A 25,536-nucleotide genomic window follows, 5' to 3' on the forward strand; every position below is an offset into this window, starting at 1 on the left:
CCAGAGCGAAAGAGTCTGCCAGAGTTAGATCTTCTTTCATTATCAGTTTTTCGAATAGTGGGTGGTCTGCTGGAAGTTCTTTTTGGAAGGCTGCTTTAGCTATCGAGTCGTTACATCCGACTATTTTTGCCTTCTCTGTTTTGAACCTCCTCACATAGTCTCGAAACGACTCATTTGGGTTTTTCTTGACGTTGAACAAATGGTCGGACTTCTTTTTTATCGAGCGATATGATGAATATTCTTTGGTGAAAACCAAAGAAAGTTCGTTAAAATTCCAGATAGATTGTGGCGGCAGGGTGTATAACCAATCTTGCGCCTTGCCTTGTAGAATGGTGGTGAATATCTTGCACATAAGACCGTTGTTGTTTCGATAGAGGATCATTGCGCTTCGGTAGTGCTTTAAGTGTCTCTCTGGGTCTTCATCCCCTTTGAAAGATGTGAAATGTGGCATGCTGAACTCGCGTGGAGGCTCTACCTACTCGATCTTGTTCGTGAAGGGTGACCTGCTTATGTTGGTCATGTTCCGTCGTAGTGCCTCGTCGATGACCTCATTGCGTTGGAAATTGCGCAATCGCTTGGTCAAAAGTCTCTCTACTTCTTCCTGAATTTGTTTTTGTTGGGGTAACGGAGCTCTCAGTTGCCCCCAACCGTGACTTGCTGGTCTAGGCTGCTTTTCCATGTGTTTGGCTTGTCTATGCCCCGGATGCAGTGCATGTAGCGCGTTCCTAGCAGGCGAGCGAGTTCTTCGCAGGCTGCCGGTTGCACTTAAGCCGTATTGAGTGACTGCTTCTCTCCATCCTTCGGGCTGCCTACTCCGATGTGAGGTGGATGATGCTCCTTGCGGGCTTAGCCGTAAATGAACACTTCGCCTGGAAGGCTGCTCATGTTGACTATCGGAGTGTGACCCTAACCGTGAATGTATGCTCGTCTGTGGGCCTAGTCGAGAGTGCACGCTCCTCCGCGCTCTAAGACGGGAGTATACGCTATCTCGGGGGTCCAATCGGGAATGTATACTACCTGAACGCTCGGTTCGTGGCTGGTCGAGTGGCTGCTTACCGGGACGCTGCTGGAAAGGTTCTTTGTCTGCCCTTGTCCTACTTCGGGACACCTCGTCTGGGGCAAGTTGCATCTCGGTGCGCTGCAAGAGCCAGTTCACCAAGGTCGTCTGCTGTGTGAGGACGCTTGTCAACTCTATGACTTGTTGAGATAAGTGTTGTTCTCCATTTGGGTTGGAAGAGCTTGGAAGGAATGTGCCTCCTTGGGCAATGGAAGAGTGGTAGACTCTGGACATGAGATTTGAGTTGGGAAATGTCAAATTCACGGAAAAATATGGTGAGAATGCCCCCGGCTCGATGGTAGGTCCGGATGGTTGAGATAGTTTTGGGCCGACTTAGGCTGCTTGGAAAGCCACGGGAGCAGACTGGGCCGTATGAGCAGGCTGGGCCTCGAGAGCAAGCTGGGTTGCGAGAGTAGGCTGCTCAGCGGGAGCAGGCTGGGCCACGGGAGTGGGCTGCTCGGCTGGAACAGGCTGGACCACAAGAGTAGGCTGCTCGGAGTGTGATGCACATGGGTGCGAGGTTTGGGCTTGGCTTGGCAACGCGTTGAATTCACGTTAGGCTTGGAGTGACATGGCTTGGGTCGTGGCCTTGGTGCCGTGAGCCTTGGATGGCACGACTTGGGCCGTGGTGAAGGCACCATGGACCTCGCCACGGGTGACTACCAAGGTAGCCACCGCGGTGGTTCCCGTGGTGGAAACTCGTGGTGGTGATGCTGCTCCACTTATTGTCGCATTTAGCCTCACGGATCTCCGCAATCCCATTTCTTGAATATTAGAATTTTCACTTGTGGAATTTTCTAAATTTCTAGCCATTATATTTTTCTTATACGTTTTATCAAAGAAACTTTGCAAGTAAAAAATTCTAATAATAAGAACGTATGAAAAATATTCAAATGGACTAGAAAATAAAGAAAAAACCTTTTTGTGCGAGAGTCTTCTACGAGTATGGATTTCAACTCTCAATGAAAGCACCAATTTGTGGATGCAAATTTCTTCCTCCTTGATCTTGGACAATTTTACACCTACAAAACAATTAACACCTTAGGTTAAGGCCAAGAGCCTCACGCGCCCACGATGAATGGGGGGGCTTTGGCCGAAGAACCTCCGATGCCAAAGTTAGAATTTAGAGAGAAATAGTGTTTAGAAAATTTTGGGATTTTTGCCGAAGTGTTGGAATGAGTTTTTGGTGAAAATAGGAACCTATTTATAGGGTTAGGCTTGTCCATTTTTTGAGAAGAAATGGCCGGCCTTAATGGGGATTTTTAGGTTGAAATTGTGGTTTAATTAGCCAATTTATTGGCTAATTAACCCTAAAGGAATAAATTGGTGGATACCAAATTGATTAATTTGCATAAATGGGATAATATAGAGGGAAAAATGGAAAAAGGTAAAGAGAAAGGATGGTGACCGGTTTTGACTAGCTTTAGGGTTGAATTGGATGTATTTAGTGGTTAATTGGGTGATAAATTTGGTGATTAATGAATTAATTAGGAATTAATTTATTAATTAGCCAATTAATCTCTATTTTATGGGATAACTTATAGGTTATGAAGTAATTACCTAATGAGGATGGATGAGATAAATTGGAATTGGTTACCTTTTTTGGAGCATTTTTGACTTGGTTGAGGATGATTGTCCGCCGCTCGCGCATAGGAATCTCGGTATGCCTCAAGGGTATTTTTGTTCTCTTTTACCTAAAAATCCACGTGTCGCCTTGTGATTATTTTTGGCTCCACAAATATACTGTCATTGTCGCTTGGGTGTACAATAAATTAAAATTGTCACGCATGAGTAGTTAAACATTGACTATAAAGTTGCCATAGTGGACCGTTGTTACCATAGCCAGTCAATTCGAAAAGAGTTTAAAATTGTCACGCATGAGTAATCAAACATCAGACAGTGATTATAAAGTTGCCATAGTGGACTTTTTTTTAGCATTGTCAGCCAAATCTTGAAAAAGAATTGAAGAATCGTCGGTCTGGAATTGTGAGTCAAATCTAGAAAATGATATGAAGAAAAGAATTCTTTGAATGAATGCTCTTGTCGTTGGTTTGGAATGAATAGTACTTTCCTCTGGATCAGTCACATATAATCTTCTCATTGAAAAAATTTCTTTGATGGTATTCTTGTTGAAGAGAGATATATGTTCATGAATTTTACAGAAGGAGTGATTGTTACAACACTTGTTCAAATCGTTCTTCTCATCCGGTGCTGCGCTTCAACGGATAGCATAGCAGCTGACCAAGCCATCAAGGATGGCGAAGTTCTCGTCTCGAGTGGGGAAGTGTTTGAGCTTGGGTTCTTTAGCCCTGGGAAATCCACGAAGCGATACGTTGGAATTTGGTACAAGAAAGATGTAGAAAACAGAGTTGTGTGGGTCGCAAACAGAGACAATCCGGTCAATGACACTTCAGGAGTCCTCTCAATCGGTACGCATGGAAACCTTTTCGTCTATGCGAAAAACAGAAGTAATATCCCTCTCTGGTCTACCAAATCCGGGGTTTCAATTTCATCGTTATCATCCGAACATGGTCCTATTTACAAAGCTCAGCTCCTAGACACTGGAAACTTCGTTTTGGTTGAGCAACAACAAGACAGCGAAAAGGTAGCATGGCAAAGCTTCGATTACCCCACGCATGTGCAGCTACCATTTATGAAACTTGGTATTGATAAGCGGACAGGATTGAACCGGTTCCTGACTTCCTGGAAGTCGGAAGATGATCCCAGAACAGGGAATTACACCTACAGGATTGACCCAGATGGAGCTCCCCAGATTGTGGTGAACAAGGGTAACATCCGATTGTGGCGGTCCGGTAATTGGAATATGAATAGGGGGTGGTGGAATGGTAAAACCACAGTGCAAGGTGGCCTTGAAATCTACACTACAAATGATGAGAATGAGATCACAATAATGTGGGACGTTGTCAACCCTTCGATCATCTCAAGAATAATAGTGATGGACAGTTCTGGATCAATCAAAGAACTTATATGGTATCAACAAAAGCAGGGGTGGAACCTAGTCTGGTCTGAACCCTTGAACAAATGCGACTCTTATGGCTGGTGTGGAGCATTCGGCAGATGTGACCCCTTTGGAACTTATGGCTTGAGCGAGTTCGAGTGCAAATGCCTCCCAGGGTTTCAACCCTTGTTGGAAGTTGAGTGGAACATGAAAAATGCATCGAGTGGCTGTGTGAGGAAGCACAAGGCATGCAGAAATGGCGAACGTTTCATCAAAGTTGCCAACATGAGAACTCCTGACACATCATGGGCACTGGTGGATACGAATTCAAGTTGGAAACAATGTAAGGATGAGTGCTTGAGAAATTGCTCTTGCTTGGCATACACAAAATTACGAGTTGGCATTGGCTGCCTGACATGGTATGGGAATTTAATAGATACTCGAGATAATGCCCAAGGGGTTGGTGACGAGCTTTACATTCGCGTGGATGCACTTGAGTATGGTATGTGGCTAACTTTCTAAGTAGTACTGAAATAATATTCATTCGCATATTTCTCTCAATTAAGTATTTTTTACTTTGTAGCCCAATACGCAAAAAAGCCGAAGAGTTTTCTTGCCAAAAAGGGAATGCTGCCGGTTTTGGTAGTATCTATTGCTATGGTATCCTCCTTCATTTTCGTCGGATGTTGTTTGTGTTTAAAGAGAAAGAGAAGAGGTAAGCAAAAATTTATTCCCCCATAGTATTGCAAGCCTCTTAGTGAGTCTAATAGGCACTTTATGTTATTTGTAGGATCTTCAAAGGAAAAAAAGGAAGATGATAGTAAAGCTCATCATGACCTACCATTTTATGACCTAAAAAGCTTAGTTGCTGCCACGGAAAATTTCTCTGCTGCTAACAAGCTCGGCGAAGGTGGATTCGGCTCAGTCTATAAGGTATCTCAGTACGGTACATAAAGCTCGATAACATAATTAAGCACATCTCTCAAGTAGTACTTCATTCCTAAGTATATAATTAAGCACACATTGACATAGCATTTTCGTTACCGTATCAAATCTTAAACTAAGGACGGGGTGATAATTTTCAGGGTTTACTAGCTAATGGACAAGAGGTTGCTGTGAAACAATTATCAAAGGATTCGGGGCAAGGTTTAGAACAATTTAAGAATGAGGTTATGTTGATAGCAAAACTTCAGCACAGGAACCTGGTGAGGCTTGTAGGTTGCTGCATCCAGGCAGAAGAGAAGATGTTGATCTATGAATACTTACCAAACAAAAGCCTGGACCTTTTCATATTTGGTATACCTTTCAATTTATAAATAGCAACATTTTTTTTGCATGAAGTTATTTCGCCACGCCATTTTTCTCCTACACGCCTCTCCTTGTTTATGTTCCCTTGATTCTCCTTTAAGCCTCTGTTTTATTCAATCCAAAGGCCAAAAAAATGGTATGCTGAAAGCGAAAATGGGTGTGTAGAAATCATTTTCCTTACTTCATCTGAAATTTGAATTATAAGTCAAATGAACTAAAGAATATACCAAAGAACTAATTGCAGCAGAGCTTGTAAATGTTATCTTATGGTTTCCTTACTCTCCATTCTCCATACATTGAATGAAGGTTTATGTTTCTTGGCCAGATAAAAGTAGAAGCTCATTGTTGGACTGGGAAAAGCGTATTGAGATTATCGTTGGAATCGCTCGAGGAGTCTTATACCTTCATCATGACTCAAGACTGAAAGTCATCCACAGGGATCTAAAAGCTAGCAATGTTCTATTGGATTCAGCAATGAACCCCAAGATCTCAGATTTTGGACTGGCGAAAATGTTTGGGGAAGACCAAATCATAGCGAAAACAAACAGAGTGGTTGGAACATAGTAAGTATTTCGGAGTACATCTGATTAGAAGCATATGAAGATTATGAAGAAACAATTGGCATGCTCAATAGTTTGTATCATGTTGTGTGATTGCAGTGGCTACATGTCACCGGAATATGCAATGGGAGGGCGATATTCGACAAAATCGGATGTTTTTAGCTTTGGTGTCATACTGCTAGAGATCATTAGTGGCAAAAGGAACACGAGTTATGATGATGAAAGTCACTCCCCAAATTTGATTGGACAAGTAGGCAATTTATTAAGTTCTAAAGTATATATACGCTGTGAGTTACCAATTTTTACTTCTGAATATTTGTGCTAACATGATGTTTGAAATTGCATCAGATTTGGGATATGTGGACGGAGAAGCAAGCATTAGGTATAGTCGATCCATCATTGGATCAGTCATATCCTGCACATGAGGTTTCGCGATGCATCCAGATCGGGCTACTTTGCGTGCAAGAAAGTGCATTGGATAGGCCAACCATGTCGGAAGTTGTTTTCATGTTGTGTAATGAAACAACTCTTCCCTGTCCCAAGAAACCTGCATTTATATTACAATCCACAGATCCAAACAAGGAAGCATCAAGAGGAGAAATTCGTTCGCTAAATGACTTAACAATAACCGTGGTTGAAGCGCGGTAATGACCTAGGTTGTACGTCTCTGGGTGAATCGTACCATGTCAACCAAGTTCTGAGATGCATCCAAATTGCCCTCTTATGTGTGCAAGAGTATACCATTTCATTTTCTTCTTACATTTATGTTTTCATTTGTTAATATATACTTCAGACGCTGTTCTGTATTTTTATCCTAATTCATACTTACTGATATTTTTTTAACGATTTCAACTGTCACCCGGCACTGAAGATTCGTTTGACACCTGTCTGTTCAAATAGAGACTCTTTTTCCTTTCACATTACATGTATCGTTCCTGAATGAATTTGTTATTCAACTTTCCTGGATGATTTGATACGTCGTAGACAAAGAAATATTTCTTGCCATTGTCCTTTGTAATGTCATGTGTTACCAAACTTAAGTGAAAAAAAAAGCTCTTGGTCGTAATTTTTGGTAGAATGTTGATTCCTCTCTGCTTATCCTAGTTTAGTACAGAGAATGTATATCGGTTAATAACTGAAAAAAAGTCTACCCCTGTTCCCCTGTTTTTCCCCTGTCTTGGTACAGAGTATTCACGAATTGTCTTCAGGAATAGTCACCGGAAGTTAACCACACTAAGGATAACAGTCAACCAAGTAATGAGCGTGATGAGTGGTGGCGGAGATGGAGATAATTAGGGGATTTAACAGTTTGCAGCTATGATTGCACGGATACAGACACAGACATAGGGATACGACACAACACGGGAATACAAGAAGAAACCACGATGTCCATGCATTTTAGCTTTTGCAGTAACATGAATAAACGATTTTATCAACTAGCTATTAAATTTGTTTTAGGTTTGGAACTTGTGGAGAGAAGGCAATGCCTTGGAAATCGTTGATTCGTCTCTGGGTGAATCGGACCATGTCAAGTTCTGATATGGGTCCAAATTTCCCAGCTTATGTGGACAAGAGTATACCACGGACCGGCCAAATGTCGGCAGTTGCTTTCATACCAAGTAATGTAAAAGTACTCCTTCACCAAAAAACAACCAGCGAACTTGCGTCCAAATTCCCCAGCTTATGTGGACAAGAGTATGCCACGGACCGGCCAAAAATATCGGCGGTTGCTTTCATGCTCGGTAATGAAGAAGCAGCTCCTTCACCAAAACAACCAGCATTGGAGTTATAACAGTGGAGATCAATCACCCAGTTTTTTTTGTTTTTGTTTTTTTAAATTATTATTAAAGGGAGGCGAGGGTTTGAAAATATTACAACAATTTAGCGGAGGGTGTAGTTTTGATCTAGAACGCATGGGTGAAAATCCAACATTCTATCTACTAAGATATTAGACTACATACAAATACTCCATCACTCAGTATTGAAGAAGAAAATTCATTAAATGATGTGACATGTAGTGGCATAGAACCTCGCTAAAGTTGAACTTTTAAAAATATTTTGAGTACATTGACTTGAAGGGCGTCAAAAATACTGGTTACGATTGCGAACTTGCAAGGTAATTGAAGAGAAATTATACTAGTTTAGTTAGCTAATTAATTCTGTCAATTGTGAGACGTACTATGAACGGAAACTTGAACGCTAACAGTCTAACAGACGCGTTCACATCAATTAGTGTTTAAGAATGAGAGGTTTGTGGTCATCAAACTTCGGCGTGGCATAGGAGAAAATTCTTTAAAAGATGTTGACCTGTGATTCTTTGCATGCCAAATAAAAAAATCCTAAGACTTTTCAAATTGGCCCCTTTCGGAGCCAAGTTAGGTCTGCCAGTGAATTAGAAAATTGTCTTTATCGATCTAGTGGATACAACATTAAAGAAGTGGACCTTTCTAGCTAGGCTCAGTATTCTTACGTCGACTGGAATTCGCCGGTGAATTCAACATCTGGAAGCCTTCACCGTTGAGTATTCTCCAAAGAAAAATAAAATCCAACCTTTCCGGCTTTTTGTTTCTGCTGCCATTAAAAGAAGCAACCTTTTTAGCACCTAACCAACCCCTGAGAAAGTAACCATGAATTCTACTATATTCTTTTTTGTCATAATTAGATTGCTTATCTTCCTTGTGATTCTTCCCTCTTCGATTTCGGTTACCCTAGACGCCATTACACCAAACCAACCCCTAAGAGATGGTGACTTTCTTCTCTCCGACAAAAAAGTCTTTAAACTAGGTTTTTTTAACCCAGACAATTCTCCTAACCGTTACATCGGAGTTTGGTACAACAATATTCCAATCAGAACAATCGTCTGGATTGCAAACAGAGACAACCCCATAATTCCTTTAGCTGGACCTGGGCTCCTAGCTATTCATGGAGATCATGGAGGCCTTGTCATTTATGGGAAGGACCAAAATACCTCTCTTTGGTCTGCTAATGTCAGAGTCTCTTCGCCAAACAATTCCGTAATAGCCAAACTTCGGGATACAGGAAATCTTGAATTGCTTGAGTACAATGGTAGTAGCCAAACGGTGCTGTGGAAAGGCTTTGATTACCCCACAGATACACTGCTTCCACGGATGAAGATTGGGCAGAACCGGCGGTCAGGGCTGATCAGGCGCCTAACATCTCGGAAGTCCCAGGATGATCCCGGATCAGGGAATTTTTGGTATGAGATTGACCCAACAGGGTTTCCGCAGTTGATGGTTTACAAGGATGGAACCAAATGGTTTCGAGGCGGAACTTGGACGGGCCAAAGATTTAGCGGGGTCCCCGAATATGCAACTAATAGTGTCCGCAACTTTGAGAACAATACTGATGAGATATATATGGAGATAATTGTTCCAAATGACTCAGTATTCACAAGGGGGGTGCTAGATGAATCAGGAATTATTAAACGGTTCGTATGGGGAGATCACGACAAGAAATGGATCGAAGGAAGCTCTAACCCTAGTGAGTGGTGTGACTACTATAAACAGTGTGGCCCAAATGGTAACTGTGACCCATACAGTAATTATAACTTCTCTTGCCGTTGTCTGCCCGGATTTGAACCCAAGTTCCCCCGGGATTGGGATCTGAGAGTTGGATTGGGTGGATGCCAGAGAAAATCGGGAGCGTCTACATGCCAAAAAGGGGAAGGGTTTGTTAAGGTGGCACGCATGAAGGTACCCGACTCATCTGGGGCACGTGTGAATATGAATTTGAGTCTGAAAGGGTGTAAGCAAGAGTGCATGAAGGATTGTTCTTGTACGGCATACGCGAGTGCAGATGAAAGGGGAGGAGGGAAGGGTTGCGTGACGTGGTACGGGGACCTGATAGACACAAGAACTTTTCCAAATGTTGGGCAGGACTTGTATGTACGAGTTGATGCAGTTACTCTAGGTAGTCACTTTATTTTTCATTCTCACAATATTTTGTATTCTACACTTTTTACCGGAATTTCTCTAGGGGTGTGCTATCCACACACCCCTCTTTACTTCTCACACACCCCTTGTTAATTTATGTTCGTTGATCTTCTTCATTTCATCCGATCTAACGGCCGAAAATTAGAAGGATGTGTGAGAAGTAAAAAGGGGTGTGTGGATATCACATCCCTTTCTCTAATACGAGGCAAATCTTGTTGGATAGTAGTTGCGAGTTGATTGGGCGGCTGTACTTTGCCCTGATCCGCCTGGCTAATTACATTCCACAATTGTCTCGCATATGATTGATAGTGATTTGCTACTGTTTATAGTTCACAACTGTTGAATTCGTTGGTTTTTTTATTTTTATTTTATTTCCTTGCAGCTCAATTTGCAAATGATTCTGTAATTAGCAAGAAGGCAAGGCTGGCAATTTCACTATTATCCGGTCTTGTGTTCCTTGGCCTAGTTTTCCTTGTGTGGTTGTTGGTAAGGAGGAAGAGCAAAGGTAAATAAAGTTTGCTTCTCTATCTAAATTAGTATCCCTCTTGTGTCGGTCTCTATTACGTTAATACTACAATAAACGAATATAGTCGCTAATATTAGTTGTAAGAATTGAGATGGGTAAAAGACTTATTAATGGCTACGGGCCGGGTATACTATGATGCCTTTTACTCACTCTATTATGTTCAACTAATGCCAACAGTTATTTGTAAGTTTTCTTGTAGTGTCGTGCAATACGGATTGTCTATGACCAAAAGGCTATAACATTGCATTGCTTGTTAATTACGTATTTCATGACAGCAGGGAGGCAGAGAAAATATATGTTTTTCATGGAAGTTAGAACAGATCTCGATGATCAAAGTAAAATAAACTCAGAATTACAATTCTTTAATCGAACAACCATCGCAGCCGCCACGGACAATTTCTCTGTAGCGAACAAGCTTGGGAAAGGAGGTTTTGGCTCAGTCTATAAGGTACTTAGCCTCCTATAATTTTCCGAATCATGCATAACTTCAGGTTAACCTTGAAGCTTACAACAAACATGACAATTCATGTTTGATGCCTTTAAAACTGAATTGTAACATAAGTGTTTGGATTATAATTTCAGGGTGTACTTCATAATGGAAAGGAAGTAGCGGTGAAACGACTATCGAAGAATTCTGGTCAAGGAATTGAAGAGTTTAAGAATGAAGTTGTGATAATTGCAAAACTCCAACACAGGAACCTTGTCAAGATTATAGGTTGCTGCGTCGAAAATAAAGAGAAGATGCTAATCTATGAATACGTACCAAACAAAAGTTTGGACGCCTTTATTTTTGGTACGTCTTCTTCCTTTTTTTCCTTTAATTTCATTTTGAAACTAAAGTCAACAAGAATCTATTTGGTCTTAACTTCTTACTGTATCCAGATGAAACAAAAAGAAATCTTTTAGATTGGACAAAACGCTTTGAGATTATCTGTGGGATTGCTAGAGGAATTTTATATCTTCATCAAGATTCGAGATTAAGGATTATCCATAGAGATCTAAAGGCCAGTAATATTCTACTGGATGCATCTATGAGCCCCAAAATAGCAGATTTTGGCATGGCAAGAATATTTCTAGGGGACCAATGTGAAGCAAATACACATCGTGTGGTCGGAACATAGTAAGTTAATTAAATTCATCAAAATTCAAGATACATGTTGGCTAGAGCTTACCAAAATAGTAGGTTAATTAATAGTTCCAACTTTCCAAAACAAGTCTCATGATGATCTCCTTATACTGTTGCAGTGGTTATATGTCACCAGAGTATGCAATGGAAGGAATTTTTTCAGTAAAATCTGATGTGTACAGTTTTGGCGTATTACTGCTGGAAATCATAACTGGCAGAAGGAATTCCGGTCATCACCACAAAAAATATCCCCACTCAAATTTGGTTGGATATGTAAGCTAACTATAGCCTATTTGTAAACAATGATTTTCCCACGAGTTTATCCCCTACTTTATTCATGCTTGGTTGATTTTTTCAAAACTCTTTTAGGTTTGGGACTTGTGGAGAGAAGGCAATGCCTTGGAAATCGTTGATCCATCCATGGGCGAATCGTGCCATGTCAACGAAGTTGTGAGATGCATCCAAATTGCCCTCTTGTGTGCGCAAGAGTTTGCTGTTGACCGGCCAACCATGTCGGCGGTTGTTTTCATGCTAGGTAACGAGGTAGCAGTTCCTTCCCCAACACAGCCTGCATTTTTGTTGACGAGGAGTCGTACTGGAGTAGATCCATCAACGAGTACTGAAGGAGCTAGTTCTATAAATGATGTGACATGTACAGAAATGGAAGCTCGCTAAAGAAAGGCCTAGGATTACCCAACATGTTCCACAATATATATGTACTTGTGGCGGCTTGCAAAAGATAATGTATTAACCACATACAATTTGTTACTGTGTGAAGAAAGGGTGAACGATATTTACCATGCCTTGAAAATGAAGATTCTCCAAGTAAAGCGAAGCTTGTTGATGTTAGAACTCATAAAAATTAAATATAATAAAAATAAAAAATACGCCATTTCTTGTGGCTTTTGGTTGCTGCATGCATGCATTCACACAAAAGCTTGGACATTTTTTTTCAAATTTGGCATGACCTTTTGGGTGCGTTTGTTGTATTGGATTCTCTCGGACTAGACTAGGTTCATGGACTAATCTAGACTTGCTCAGACTAGACTTAACTGGATTAATTTAGTATAACGTTTGGTATGATGTTAGACTAAAAAACTAAAATAAAAAAAATTAACATGCCTTTTAATTTACAAAGAGCAACATTTTTTTCATGGGAAGTGTTTCTGGACTAGATGAAAGTAGAAGGTCATTGGACCGTGAAAAGCGCAATGAGATTATTGTTGGAATCGCTCTAGGGGTCTTATACCTTCATCAAGACTCAAGACTGAAAGTCGTTCACAAGGATCTAAAAGCTAGCAATGTTCTATTGGATTCAACTATGAACCCCAACATCTCAGATTTTGGACTGATGAAAATGTTTGGGGAAGACTAAATCCAAGCAAACACAAACATAGCGGTCGAAATATAGTTAAGTGTTTCAGTATTTCACAGAGTATATACAGCTAGAAACATACAGCGATTAGCAAACAATTAACATGCTCAATATTTTATATCATGTTGTGTAACTGCAGTAGATACATGTCACCAAAATATGCAACGGAAGGGCGATATTCAACAAAATCAGATGTTTTTAGCTTTGGTGTCATATTGCTAGAGATTGTTAGCGACAAAAGGAACAACAATTGTGATATTGAGTGTCCGTCCCTAAATTTGATTGGACAAGTAGGCAATTCATGAAACTTCTAAAATATGTATGGAATGATTTACCAATTTTTATTTCTGAATGTGTGTGCAAAAATGATCCTAATTGCATCAGATTTGGGATATGTGGATGGAGGAACAAGAATTAGGTATAGTTGATTCATCTTTGGATCAGTCACATCCTGCACACGAGGTTTCAAGATGCATCCAGATCGGGCTACTTTTCGTCCAAGAAAGTGCATCGGATAGGCCAACCATGTCGGAAGTTATTTTTTTGTTGAGTAATGAAACACCTCTTCCCTCTCCCGAGAAACCGGCATTTATATGACAATCAAGAAACCAAACTCAGCAGTATCGCAGGGAGAAAGTTGTTCAGTAAATGAGTTAACAATAACCATGACTGAAGCGCACTAATGACTTACGGTTGTACGTCATATTCCAAGAAAATTTCTTACAACTGTCTTTTGTAATGTCATGTGTTACAAAACTTAAGCGAAAAAAGCTCTAGGTTATAATTTTGGTAGAATATTGCTTCCCAGTACATTGGTTGATAACCGTAAAAAGTCTGCCCCAGTTACCCTGTTTTCCCCTGTCTTGGTACAGAGGATTCACGAATTGTCTTCACGAGTAGTTACCGGAATTAACCGTACTAAGATAATAGTCAACTAAGTGATGAGCATGATGGGTGGGAATGAAGATAATTAGGGGATTTAGCACTTTGAAGTAACAAATATAAACGTATTTATTAACTACCTATTAAACCTGTTTTAGGTTTGGAACTTGTGGAGAGAAGGCCCTGCCTTGGAAATCGTTGATTCATCTCTGGCTGAATCGGACCATGTCAACCAAGTTCTGAGATGCATCCAAATTGCCCAGCTTCTGTATGCAAGAGTATGCCACGACCGGCCATCAATGTCGGCGGTCGTTTTCATGCTAGGCAATGAAGAAGCAGCTCCTTCACCAAAACAACCAGCATTTTTATCGAAGATGAGTTATAACAGTGGAGATCCATCACCCAGTTTTTTTTTTTTAGATTATTATTAAGGGGAGGGGAGGGTTCGAAAATATCACAACTGTTTGTACCATACTTGATCAATCCCGAAACTACTGAGCATCGATCAACGTTATATTGTCAAGGAGCCAGAAGAGTTTCCCTCGAACCAGGAGGCCAATCACAGCGCGACACGTGTCGACATCAGAAGCCAATCATAGCACGACACGTGTCAACATCAGAAGCCAATCATAGCACGACACGTGTCAACATCAGAAGCCAATCACAACACGACACGTGTTAATGTTAGAATGAAGCTAAAAACTCTCTTCTATAAATAGATATCATTCTCTCACAATATTTCCTAATGTCATTTGTACTAAACATTCACTAGTACTCACAAAAGGAGAGCTTGAACCTATGTACTTTTGTAAACCCTTCACAATTAATGAGAACTCCTTTACTCCATGGACGTAGCCAATCTGGGTGAACCATGTACATCTTGTGTTTGCTTCCCTGTCTCTATCCATTTGCATACTTATCCACACTAGTGACCTAAGCAATCTAGCGAAGGTCACAAACTTAACACTTTCTGCTGGACCAAAGTCTCCACCGATTTTGTGCGTCAACAACAACAATTTAGGGGAGGAGGCAGTTTCGAACTTAGGACGCATGGGTGAAAACCGGACACCCTAACCACTAGGATATTGGATCACATGCAAAGACCCCATCACTTAGTACTGAAAATTGTTTAAATGATGTGACATGTATTAGCATAGAACCTCGCTAAAGTTGAACTTCATACGATATTTTGAGTGCATTGATGTATAGGGTGTGAGAATTATTGGTTAAGATTGCAAATTTACTATGTAATTGAAGAGAAACTAGTCTGGTTAGCTAATTCTATCGATTGTGTGAACGTACTATGGTGGAAACTTGATCGCTAACAGACACATTGGCATCAGTTAGTGTTGAAGAATGAGAGGTTTGTGGTAATCAAACTTCAGCATAGCATAGGAAGCAGGGAAGACTTTTTATCTAGGTTTTGACTCCTGGGATTCATACACGAGAAAAGATGTTGACCTGTGATTCTTTGCTTGCCAAATAAAAAATCCTAGGACTTATCAAATTGGTTTACTATTTCATTTGAAAATGCATACCACAGACATGTTAATGTATGCAAGGAGCTGCATCCAAGGTATTTATGGACATTCATTGGGTTTTGGTAGGCCTGAAGTCGGTTGGAGGGCAAGTATGAAACCAACTCTAATCTTCAAAAGGACAACACTCAAGGTATCCATGGACATTCACCAAAGTTCGGAAAGTCAGCACCTCTAAAGTATCTATGAACGTTCATCGAAGTTCGGAGGGTCGGCTGACCCCCTTGCTCCTTAATGGATCCGCCAGTGCTGATAGCTTACCACCTACGAGTATATTATCTGTTGGACTCTATCACAATAATAAAAAATAAAACCGTTTATTTATATTGTATTCTATTTTATCAATTTTTCGACATCAGATTTTTTTTTGTTCTCTAAATTTGTACTTGGCCCTTTTCGGTGTGCCAATTTAGTTGTCTTTATCAATCGACGGGATACAACTGGGGTGTGGTCAGCATTACTGAAGTGGAGTTTTCTAGCTAGGATCAGTTTGAGGGAATTCGTGTCTTGTTGACATGTGCGACTGGAAGTCGTGGGTAAGTTCACGTTGCATCAACGACTGGAAGTCGCCCATGCGCCGTTAGTGTTAATCTCCAACGAAATAAAAAATTCAACCTTTCCGGCTTTTTGTTTCTGCTTGCCATTAGAAGAAGCAACCGTTTTAGCACTTAAAACTCCTCAATGAGAAAGCTAGCCATCAACCATGAATTCCACTAAATTCTTTTTTGTCACAATTATATTGCTTATCTTCCTTGTGATTCTTCCCTCTTCCCTTTCGGTTGCCATAGACGCCATTATACCAAACCAACCCCTAAGAGATGGCGACGTTCTTCTCTCCACCACTAAAATCTTTGCACTAGGGTTTTTCAGCCCAGGTGATTCTCATAATCGTTACGTCGGAGTTTGGTACAACAAAATTCCAATCCAAACCATCGTCTGGACTGCAAACAGAGACAACCCCATAATTCCTATTTCTGGAGCTGGGCTCCTAGCTATTCATGGAGACCATGGAGGCCTTGTCATTTATGGGAAGGACCAAAATACCCCTCTTTGGTCTGCTAATGTCACAGTCTCTTCGCCAAACAATTACGCAATAGCCAAACTTTTGGATACAGGAAATCTTGTATTGCTTGAGAATAACGGTAGTAGCCAAACGGTGCTGTGGCAAGGCTTTGATTACCCCTCAGATACAGTGCTTCCGTTGATGAAGATTGGGCTGAACCGGCGGTCAGGGCTGAACTGGATCCTAAAATCTTGGAAGTCCCACGATGATCCCAGTTCGGGGACTTTTTCATATGAGATTGACCCAACCGGGTTTTTGCAGGTGATTATGTACAACGGTCGAACCAAATGGTTTCGGGCCGGACCTTGGACCGGAAAGGAATTGAGCGGGCTCCCCGAGATAACATCTAATAGTCACCGCAGCTTTGTGAACAATAAAGATGAGACATATCTGGTGTATACTGTTCCAAATGGCTCAGTTTTCACAAGGGGAGTGGTAGATGAATCAGGAACTTTTCAACGGTTCGTATGGCGAGGTCAAGAAAACAAATGGATCGAAGTAAGCTCTAACCCTAGTGAGTGGTGTGACTACTATGGACAGTGTGGTCCAAATAGTAACTGTGACCCATACAGTAATTATAACTTCTCTTGCCTTTGTCTACCCGGATTTGAACCCAAGTTCCCCCGGGATTGGTCTCTGAGAGTTGGATGGGGTGGATGCCTGAGAAAATCGGGAGCGTCTACATGCCAAAAAGGGGAGGGGTTTGTTAAGGTGGCACACGTGAAGGTACCCGACACATCTTGGGCACGTGTGAATATGAGTTTAAGTCTGAAAGGGTGTGAGCAAGAGTGCAGAAAGAATTGCTCTTGCACGGCATACACGAGTGCAGATGAAAGGGATGGAGGGAAGGGTTGCGTTACGTGGTACGGGGACTTGATAGACGCAAGAACTTTTTCAAATGTTGGGCAGGACTTGTATGTACGGGTCGATGCAGCTACTCTAGGTAGTCACTTTATTTTTCATACTCACAATATTTTGTATTCTACACTTTCTACCGGAAATTCTTCTAATACGAGACAAATCTTATTGGATAGTACGTAGTTGCATGTTGATTGACCGGCTGCATTTTTGCCCTGATCCACCTAGCTACTTACATCCCACAATTATCTCGCAGATGAGGAAACCACATAATTTTCCTTTATTTTTTATAGTGATTTGCTACCGTTTACAGTTCACAACTGTTGAATTCTTTGGATTTTTATTTTTATTTTAAATGCTTGTAGCTCAATTTGCAAATGGTTCTGTAATTGGCAAGAAGGCAAGGCTGGCAATTTCACTAGTATCCGCTCTTGTGTTCCTTGTCCTAGTATTCCTTTCGTGTTGGTTGGTAAGGAGGAAGAGAAAAGGTAAATAAATTTTCTTTCTCTATCTTAATTAGATCCCTCTTGTGTCGGTCTTCTGTTACATCAACACTACATTAATAAATTACTGTCACTAATGTTAGTTGAACAAAATGAGATGGGTAATTATTAGGGGTTACTGGGTGGGTATACTATGAGGCCGTTTACTCACTCTATTATGTAAAACTAATGCCAACGGTTGTTGTAAGTTTTCTTGTAGTGTCGCGCAATACTGATTGTTAATGACCAAAAGGCTATAACGTTGCATTGCTTGTTATGTATTTCATGACAGCAGGGAGGCAGAGAAAAAATACGTTCTTCATGGAAGATAGAACAGATCTTGATGATCAAAGTAATATAAACTCAGAATTACCATTCTTTGATCTAACAACCATCGCAGCGGCCACGGGAAATTTCTCTGTAGCAAACAAGCTTGGGAAAGGAGGTTTTGGCTCGGTCTATAAGGTAGTTAGCCTACTATACTTTTCCGAATCATGCATAACTTCAGGTTAACCTAGAAGCTTACAACAAACATGACAATTCATGTTTGAAGCCTTTAAAATGAACTGTAGCATAAGTGCTTGGATTGTAATTTCAGGGTGTACTTCATAATGGAAAGGAAGTAGCAGTGAAACGACTATCGAAGCATTCTGGTCAAGGAATTGAAGAGTTTAAGAATGAAGTTGTTATAATTGCCAAACTCCAACATAGGAACCTTGTCAAGATTATAGGTTGTTGCGTTGAAGCTGAAGAGAAGATGCTAATATATGAATACGTACCAAACAAAAGTTTGGACTCTTTTATTTTTGGTACATCTTCTTACTTTTTTTTCTTTTAATTTCGTTTTGAAACTAAAGTTAACAAGAATTTATTTGGTCTCAATTTCTTACTGTATCCAGATGAAACAAAAAGAAATCTTTTAGATTGGACAAAACGCTTTGAGATTATCTGTGGGATTGCTAGAGGGATTTTATATCTTCATCAGGATTCGAGATTAAGGATTGTCCATAGAGATCTAAAGGCCAGTAATGTTCTACTAGATGCATCTATGAATGCCAAAATATCAGATTTTGGTATGGCAAGAATATTTCTGGGGGACCAATGTGAAGCAAATACACATCGTGTGGTCGGAACATAGTAAGTTAATTAAATTTCATCAAAATTGAAGATACAAGTTGGCTAGAGCTTACCAAAATAGTAGGTTAATAGTTCCAACTTTTGAGTACAAGTCTCACCATGATCTCTTTATACTGTTGCAGTGGTTATATGTCGCCAGAGTATGCAATGGAAGGAATTTTTTCAGTAAAATCTGATGTGTATAGTTTTGGTGTTTTACTGCTAGAAATCATAACTGGCAGAAGAAATTCCGGATACTATCACAAAAAATATCCCCTCTCAAATTTGGTTGGATATGTAAGTTAACTATAGCCTATTTGCAAACAATGATTTTCCCACAAGTTTATCCCCTACTTTATTCATGCTTGGTTGATTTTTTTCAAACTGTTTTAGGTTTGGAACTTGTGGAGAGAAGGCAATGCCTTGGAAACCGTTGATCCATCCATGGGTGAATCGTACCATGTCAACGAAGTTGTGAGATGCATCCAAATTGCCCTCTTGTGTGTGCAAGAGTTTTCTGCTGACCGGCCAACCATGTCGGCGGTTGTTTTCATGCTAGGTAACGATGTAGCAGTTCCTTCCCCAAAACAGCCTGCATTTTTGTTGAGGAATTGTACTAGTGGAGATCCATCAACGAGTACTGAAGGAGCTGGTTCTACAAATGATGTGACATGTACGGAGGTAGAAGCTCGCTAAAGAAAGGCCTAGGACATCCAACATGTTCCACAATATAGATATATATAAATATATATATATACACATATACATATATATATATACATATCTATATACATATATATATATATGTATATGTATATGCATATGTACTAGTAGCAGCTTGCAAAGAATAATATACTACCGCATACGATTGGCTACTGTGTGAAGAAAGGGTGAACGAAATTTACCATATGCCTTGAAAATGAAGATTCTCCAAGCAAAAGGAAGCTTCTTGATGTTAGAACTCATAAAAACTATAATTAAAAAAATAAAGCCATTTCCTGTGGCGTTTTGAGTGAAAGAGAAACCAAAATCACAATTTTTTGCAGTTCGATTTAGTGCGGTTTTGAAGCTAAAACCAAAATGAAACCAAACCTTTTGATTCAGTTATGTACGGTTTCAAATGATTTTGGTTCGGTTTTCAAACCATTTACATATAAAATGAAAAACATTCTCGTCGTTCTCCTCTTTGTCTCCCCTTTCTCACAAAAAATATTAAACAAAGCATACACACCCTAAGAGAGAGGTGTTACTGCTAAATTGCCCAGCTTCTGTGTGCAAGAGTATGCCACGACCGGCAAACAATGTCGGCAGTCGTTTTCATGCTAGGTAATGAAGAAGCAGCTCCTTCACCAAAACAACCAGCATTTTTATTGAAGAGGAGTTATAACAGTGGAGATCCATCACCCAGTTTTTTTTTTTTTTTTTAATTATTATTAAGGGGAGGGGAGGGTTCGAAACTATTACAAAAATTTAGAGGAGGAGACAGTTTCGAACCTAGAACGTATGGGTGAAAACCGAATACCCTAACCACTTGGATATTGAATCACATATGCATCACCCAGTACTAAAAATTATTTAAATGATGTTACATGTTGTACCATAGAACCTCGCTAAAGTTGAACTCGTTAAGATATTTCGAGTGCATTGACTTGTAGGATGTCAGAATTATTTGTTAAGATTGCGAATTTGTTAGGTAATTGAAGAGAAACTAGTCTAGTTAGCTAATTCTGTCAATTGTGTGACGTACTATGGTGGAAACTTGATCGCTAACAGACACATTCACGTCAATTAGTGTTGAAGAATGAGAGGTTTGTGGTAATCAAACTTCAGCATAGCATAGGGAGCAGGTAAGACTTTTTATCTCGGTTTTGGCTTCTGGGATTCATACAGGAGAAAAGATGTTGACCTGTGATTCTTTGCTTGCCAAATAAACAATCCTAGGACTTTTCAAATTGGTTTACTATTTCATTTTATCATGGATCGCTTTTATCATAGTGTCCACTACTAATCAGACTTTGTATCTTACCACCTACGAGTACATTATCTGTTGGACTCTATGGTCTAAAATATCCATAATATCCCGATATTTCCATCGAAATTTCCGTGTTTTTGGACTACCGATATTTTTTTGGACTTCCGATATTTCCAATATCATCGATATTTTAGACCTTGCGAAGTCACTCATGTATATTACCATGCAATGTATAAAGTGTAAAATATTGTATTAATTCATTATATATAAATGATTATGGTGTGTTTAAACTTCTTTCATTAATTACTACATATTTGCTACACTCACAATGTTTGCCAGCTCGCTATATAATCAACTTAAATCAGTTATATCTATCATGCAATGCATTTCCTTCCAATTTTTTGTGATAAACTAATAGATAATTGACTAAATAAACATCCTGCAAAGTTTCAATAAAAATTTCCAAGTTTTTCTTACAATTTCCGTGGTTTTTATTCAATTTTTATCGATATCGATAATATCCCGATATTTCTATCGAAATTTCCGTATTTTTGGACTACCGATATTTCCGATATCATCGATATTTTATACCATGGACTCTATCATAATAATAAAAAGTAAAAGCATTCATTATATATTATACATATACTAAAACCCAAACTCTCGGTTACTGTTCATTAACAGTAAATTGGAGAACCGTTTTGGTTCTGCGTTTCTACATTGATAAGACCGTTTTGCTCTTTTGGTTCTACATGTCTTTCATTGCTGGGTGCTTTGGCTTTGGTTGTTCTAGATATTTCTTTCTATTTTCTCTTCTCACTTCCCCTCGAATGCATAGCCCTGCATTTTCCCTAATCCCTACCGCGATCTCGCCTTCAATTCCTGTGAAATTCCGTTCCTAGATTTCACCATTATAATTTATGTATTCATATTCGCGGGATTTTATATTATTTTTGCACGAAATTAATTTAATTTAGTTAATTTAGAATTTTAATTACTTAGTTATAAAGTTTGAAGTTTTGAAAATAATCATTTAAAATTCGTAGACATTTCAAGGTCACAATTAATGTTTTCAAATAGAGTTCGATCCTACGAACGTGTAGGCTTGTTTGTGAATCGAAGTTATAATGAAGAAGTTATGAGCAACGGAAATTGGAGATAAATATTCATTTAGGAATTTCTCTAAATAAAAAAAATATTATTTTTGTTTGGAAGAATGACCAATCAGATTGTGGGGAAAGCCCCTTTTAATGGAAAGGTGGACCAATCAGAAAGAGGGGAGGGAGTGAACCAATGGGAGAGAAGAGAAACGAGAGAAATGAGAGAAAGGAAATGAGAGAACCAGCGGGTCGGGTCAGAGACTAACCCGTGTGACTCGACTGCTGACCAGACGGCAACAAGCTCGAATTTAGGCGATTTTTTGGCAAGATGAAGTCCGCCACCACTTGCAAACGTCTTCTCGTTATCCCTCCTGCGATTTTCACCCCCAAACCCAACAAGTATTGGACCCATTTCATGGTGCATAATGCACATGGGTCCGAGAACCCACCTCCAGGGATCTACCAATTCTGAAGCGTTTTCTTTCGACCATCACCATCTTTAGCATCCTCTTGAGCCCAGGAACAAACCCCAAACAAGTTTGGGGATGACAGAGCAGCGAAGAAGACGAATCAACAATCACATAATTCTAGGGTTTCTGGTGATCCACGTCGGATTAGGTATTTCCCGGCCGATTTGGACTTCGACCTAGGAATAAAAGTTCTTTCCCTTGTTGTGTTCTACAATCCTATTAAATTTGGTAATTTTTAGATTTGGTCGGAAAACTTAGTTTCCGTTCGCCGTGCGTGGCGACGATGCATGGCCCGAGAAACTACTTGATCCTTTTAGGTTGAATTTGATACCCCGATTCCATATTTGACAACCGATTAGTGAAATTCTATCATTTGAACCTAGTTTCATTAAGGAATACCACCTGACCATTGTAGCGAATGACGATCTGACCGTTGGATTATCATCAAACTTTAGTATGTTATTATACGTAATATTTAAGAACTTTAGGAACTTACGAATCGAAAATCCGGTGGATGGATCTTCCTGATTGGATTACTACGGTTGACTTTGGTTAAGATGTTCTGAAGCGTTCTTCAGTACTAAAAGTAGCATTATTAGAGACTTTGTGAAATCTCATCCCTGAAATTTCACCATTTATTACGTATTTCATAATTTAAATTCGTATTTCGCGATTACGTTATCTTTATTAATTAATTTTAACTCTACTAATTATAAGTTTAGTAATTGATTAGTTATCGAGTTGGAAGTTTCATAAACAATCTTTATCTTTCGTTGACATTTCGAAGTTACAACTAGTGTTTTTAAATAAATCTTGAACCCACGAATGCATAGGCGAAAGCCGTTTGCGAGTCTGAATTATAACGGTATAGTTATGGACGTTTGAAGTGGTGAAACTTTAGATTGTGGGAATCATTTTAATTTCCACTTATGGGTAAAAGACCCAAACCCTTTTTGGACTAATGGACCAGCTATTATAAGTGGAATTGGGCAATTTAGGTGGTGGAAAAAGGTTAGGCAGCAGCCACTATTAAGGGGACCTAGCAGATTTTTTTTAAGAGGATGTGAAAGGATCAATAGGAAGGAGGTTGACATTTTCTTTTTCCATTGGGTGAACCCGTGTACCACCACCAACCTTTTTTTTTTTCAAACCGGCCAATGTTAGGCCAATTCCTACCATTTCTTTTCTGAATTTTCCTACCTCCTTCACCTGCAACTTGCTCTACTACCTTCCTCATTCCCTCTCTACCAAAAATCAAGGGTTTTAAGGTCTATTTCATGTAGAACTCCATAGGAAAACCCGAGGGTTTTCGACGACGAATTGTCATTCCGGAGAGTATCACCATTCACCATCACCCGTAATCAACTTCCCTTAGACCCAAGAACAAGACCCAACTTGTGGTTAGGGCGTTGGAACACCAAGGAAGCCGAATTGAAGAACACCCACCTTAGGGTTTCGTTGGGTGCGGGCCAATTTGAGGGCCTTCCTAGCCAAATTAGACTCGGCCACAGGTAAAAAGTTTACTCTACTTGTTGAAATCTTCATTCTTGTAAAATTTGAGAATTTTTGGAAAAAGTCAAATTTTCCAATATGTGATATTCAATTTATGAAAATGTTGTTGATTGTATATATTATCGATAAGGTCTACCACTTGATTATTCTAACAATTGACAATCTTATCATTGAATTGAGACAAGATTTTAATATGCTATTGTAGATATTGTTTAAGGACCTTAGGGACTTATAAGTGAAAATCTAGTGATTGGATTTTACGAAACAAATGACGTAAGATCATGGACCCTACATTAGAACGACGGTTCGATTCCTCATTAAATGTTGTTGTGGGAGACATATGAGAATTTTTGAGTATGTGAATTATCGACGGAAATCTAAATATGGACTTGTGCTTTGTTAGGCGGTGATAGAATGTGATGCCTTAACTATCGTGCTAGGGTACATTAGCACAGATTTCAGGTGAGTGACTTTAATATATGTGATATTGGTAATTACCAGATTGTCATAATTATGATCATGTGTGGTTATGAATTGGTTTTATGAATATGTTCTATTGAATTGTTATTCCAATACTTCGACATCAATTTATGTTTATGAACTGGGGTGTGGCATGTATATTGGAAATGTGGTTTGATTTGTATGATTGGCATGTTGAGATTAATGTGAGGACTAGTAATGACCGTTAACCATTATGATGGGGATTTGTTGATTCGTTATGGTTTCACCTTCCGCTTCGGTGATTGGTTCTAAATTTAGTAATTGTGCCTAATCTTCCTTTGTTGAGTTTTTATAAATTAAGTAGCATGTGCATGTCTCATTTCTTTGAGCCGTCGTACATTCTGATTGTTGGCCTTCTGCGATTCCGTTGAGTGATGGTCCGGAATCGTATCCACTCGGATTCCGTTGAGAGATGGTCCGGAATCCCTTCCATTCCGCGATTCCGTTGAGTGATGTTTCGGAATCGTATCTAAATTGGGTTTCATTTAGTTATTGTTACGTATTGTATTTAGCGATTCCATTGAGTGAGGGTCCGGAATCATATCCACTTGGATTCCGTTGAGAGATGGTTTGGAATCCCTCCTATTTCGCGATTCCGTTGAGTAAAGGTCTGAGATCTTACTCACCTTGGGATTTATTGAATTTGAATTGAGATGGCTTCAAAGGGGTAGGCTTCAGCCAAACGGTGTCGCTCTAACTCTACTTTTCATTGTGTTGTATAATAAGAAGATGGTTGTGAGATGTTGTGATTGGTTTCAAATGAACCGTTGGATGTTTGAGTGACTCCTTCGGGGTTTGCAAAAGTTGGTATTGATTTCTTATGAATGATTTATATTCAAGATATGTAAACTGTGTTTGATGGTTGGCATTAGCATTATTATCACATACTTGATATTATTGTCACTCTCATAAGCTTCACAACTTATCCAGGTTGTTGTTTGCCTGGTGCACCATTCTGATGATGTAGGCACTGATCGTACAGGTGACAGGTTTGAGTAGACTTCGAGAAGTTTGTAGATGGGGGTAGCAATGCAATTATCAGAAACTTAGAGCGTTAGGTTACCCTTGTTTCACTCTTGTACTTTATCTTTTGGGACTTTCTTTTGAGCACCTCATACTTGTTCTTGTTAAAGCAAAGATTATGCTTCTTTTTGGGATGTACATATTTGTAAATATTT

General features: G+C 39.6%; 2 protein-coding genes across 2 annotated transcripts; both read left to right on the top strand.

The window, feature by feature from the left end:
• The first annotated feature begins 2,993 nt into the window (after window positions 1–2,993).
• Window positions 2,994–6,765, top strand: LOC108174318 (G-type lectin S-receptor-like serine/threonine-protein kinase RKS1). Its single transcript, XM_017335046.3, has 7 exons — window positions 2,994–4,518; window positions 4,600–4,731; window positions 4,807–4,949; window positions 5,102–5,312; window positions 5,650–5,887; window positions 5,984–6,134; window positions 6,233–6,765. The coding sequence occupies exons 1-7, from the start codon at window positions 3,201–3,203 to the stop codon at window positions 6,530–6,532; spliced, it is 2,493 nt and encodes an 830-aa protein (XP_017190535.2). The 5' UTR covers window positions 2,994–3,200; the 3' UTR covers window positions 6,533–6,765.
• Window positions 6,766–8,273: 1,508 nt separating this feature from the next.
• Window positions 8,274–19,666, top strand: LOC139188728 (uncharacterized). Its single transcript, XM_070806416.1, has 19 exons — window positions 8,274–9,814; window positions 10,220–10,342; window positions 10,639–10,811; window positions 10,946–11,156; window positions 11,246–11,483; window positions 11,609–11,762; window positions 11,859–12,162; window positions 12,665–12,848; window positions 13,007–13,154; window positions 13,249–13,398; window positions 13,905–14,024; window positions 15,979–17,290; window positions 17,382–17,534; window positions 17,571–17,693; window positions 17,980–18,152; window positions 18,286–18,496; window positions 18,587–18,824; window positions 18,947–19,100; window positions 19,197–19,666. Exons 1-19 carry the CDS (start codon window positions 8,512–8,514, stop codon window positions 19,497–19,499), a joined length of 5,775 nt encoding a protein of 1,924 aa, XP_070662517.1. The 5' UTR covers window positions 8,274–8,511; the 3' UTR covers window positions 19,500–19,666.
• The last annotated feature ends 5,870 nt before the right edge of the window (window positions 19,667–25,536 follow it).

Source organism: Malus domestica, chromosome 10 (genome assembly GCF_042453785.1).
Source record: "Malus domestica chromosome 10, GDT2T_hap1".
NCBI classification, from domain to species: domain Eukaryota; kingdom Viridiplantae; phylum Streptophyta; class Magnoliopsida; order Rosales; family Rosaceae; genus Malus; species Malus domestica.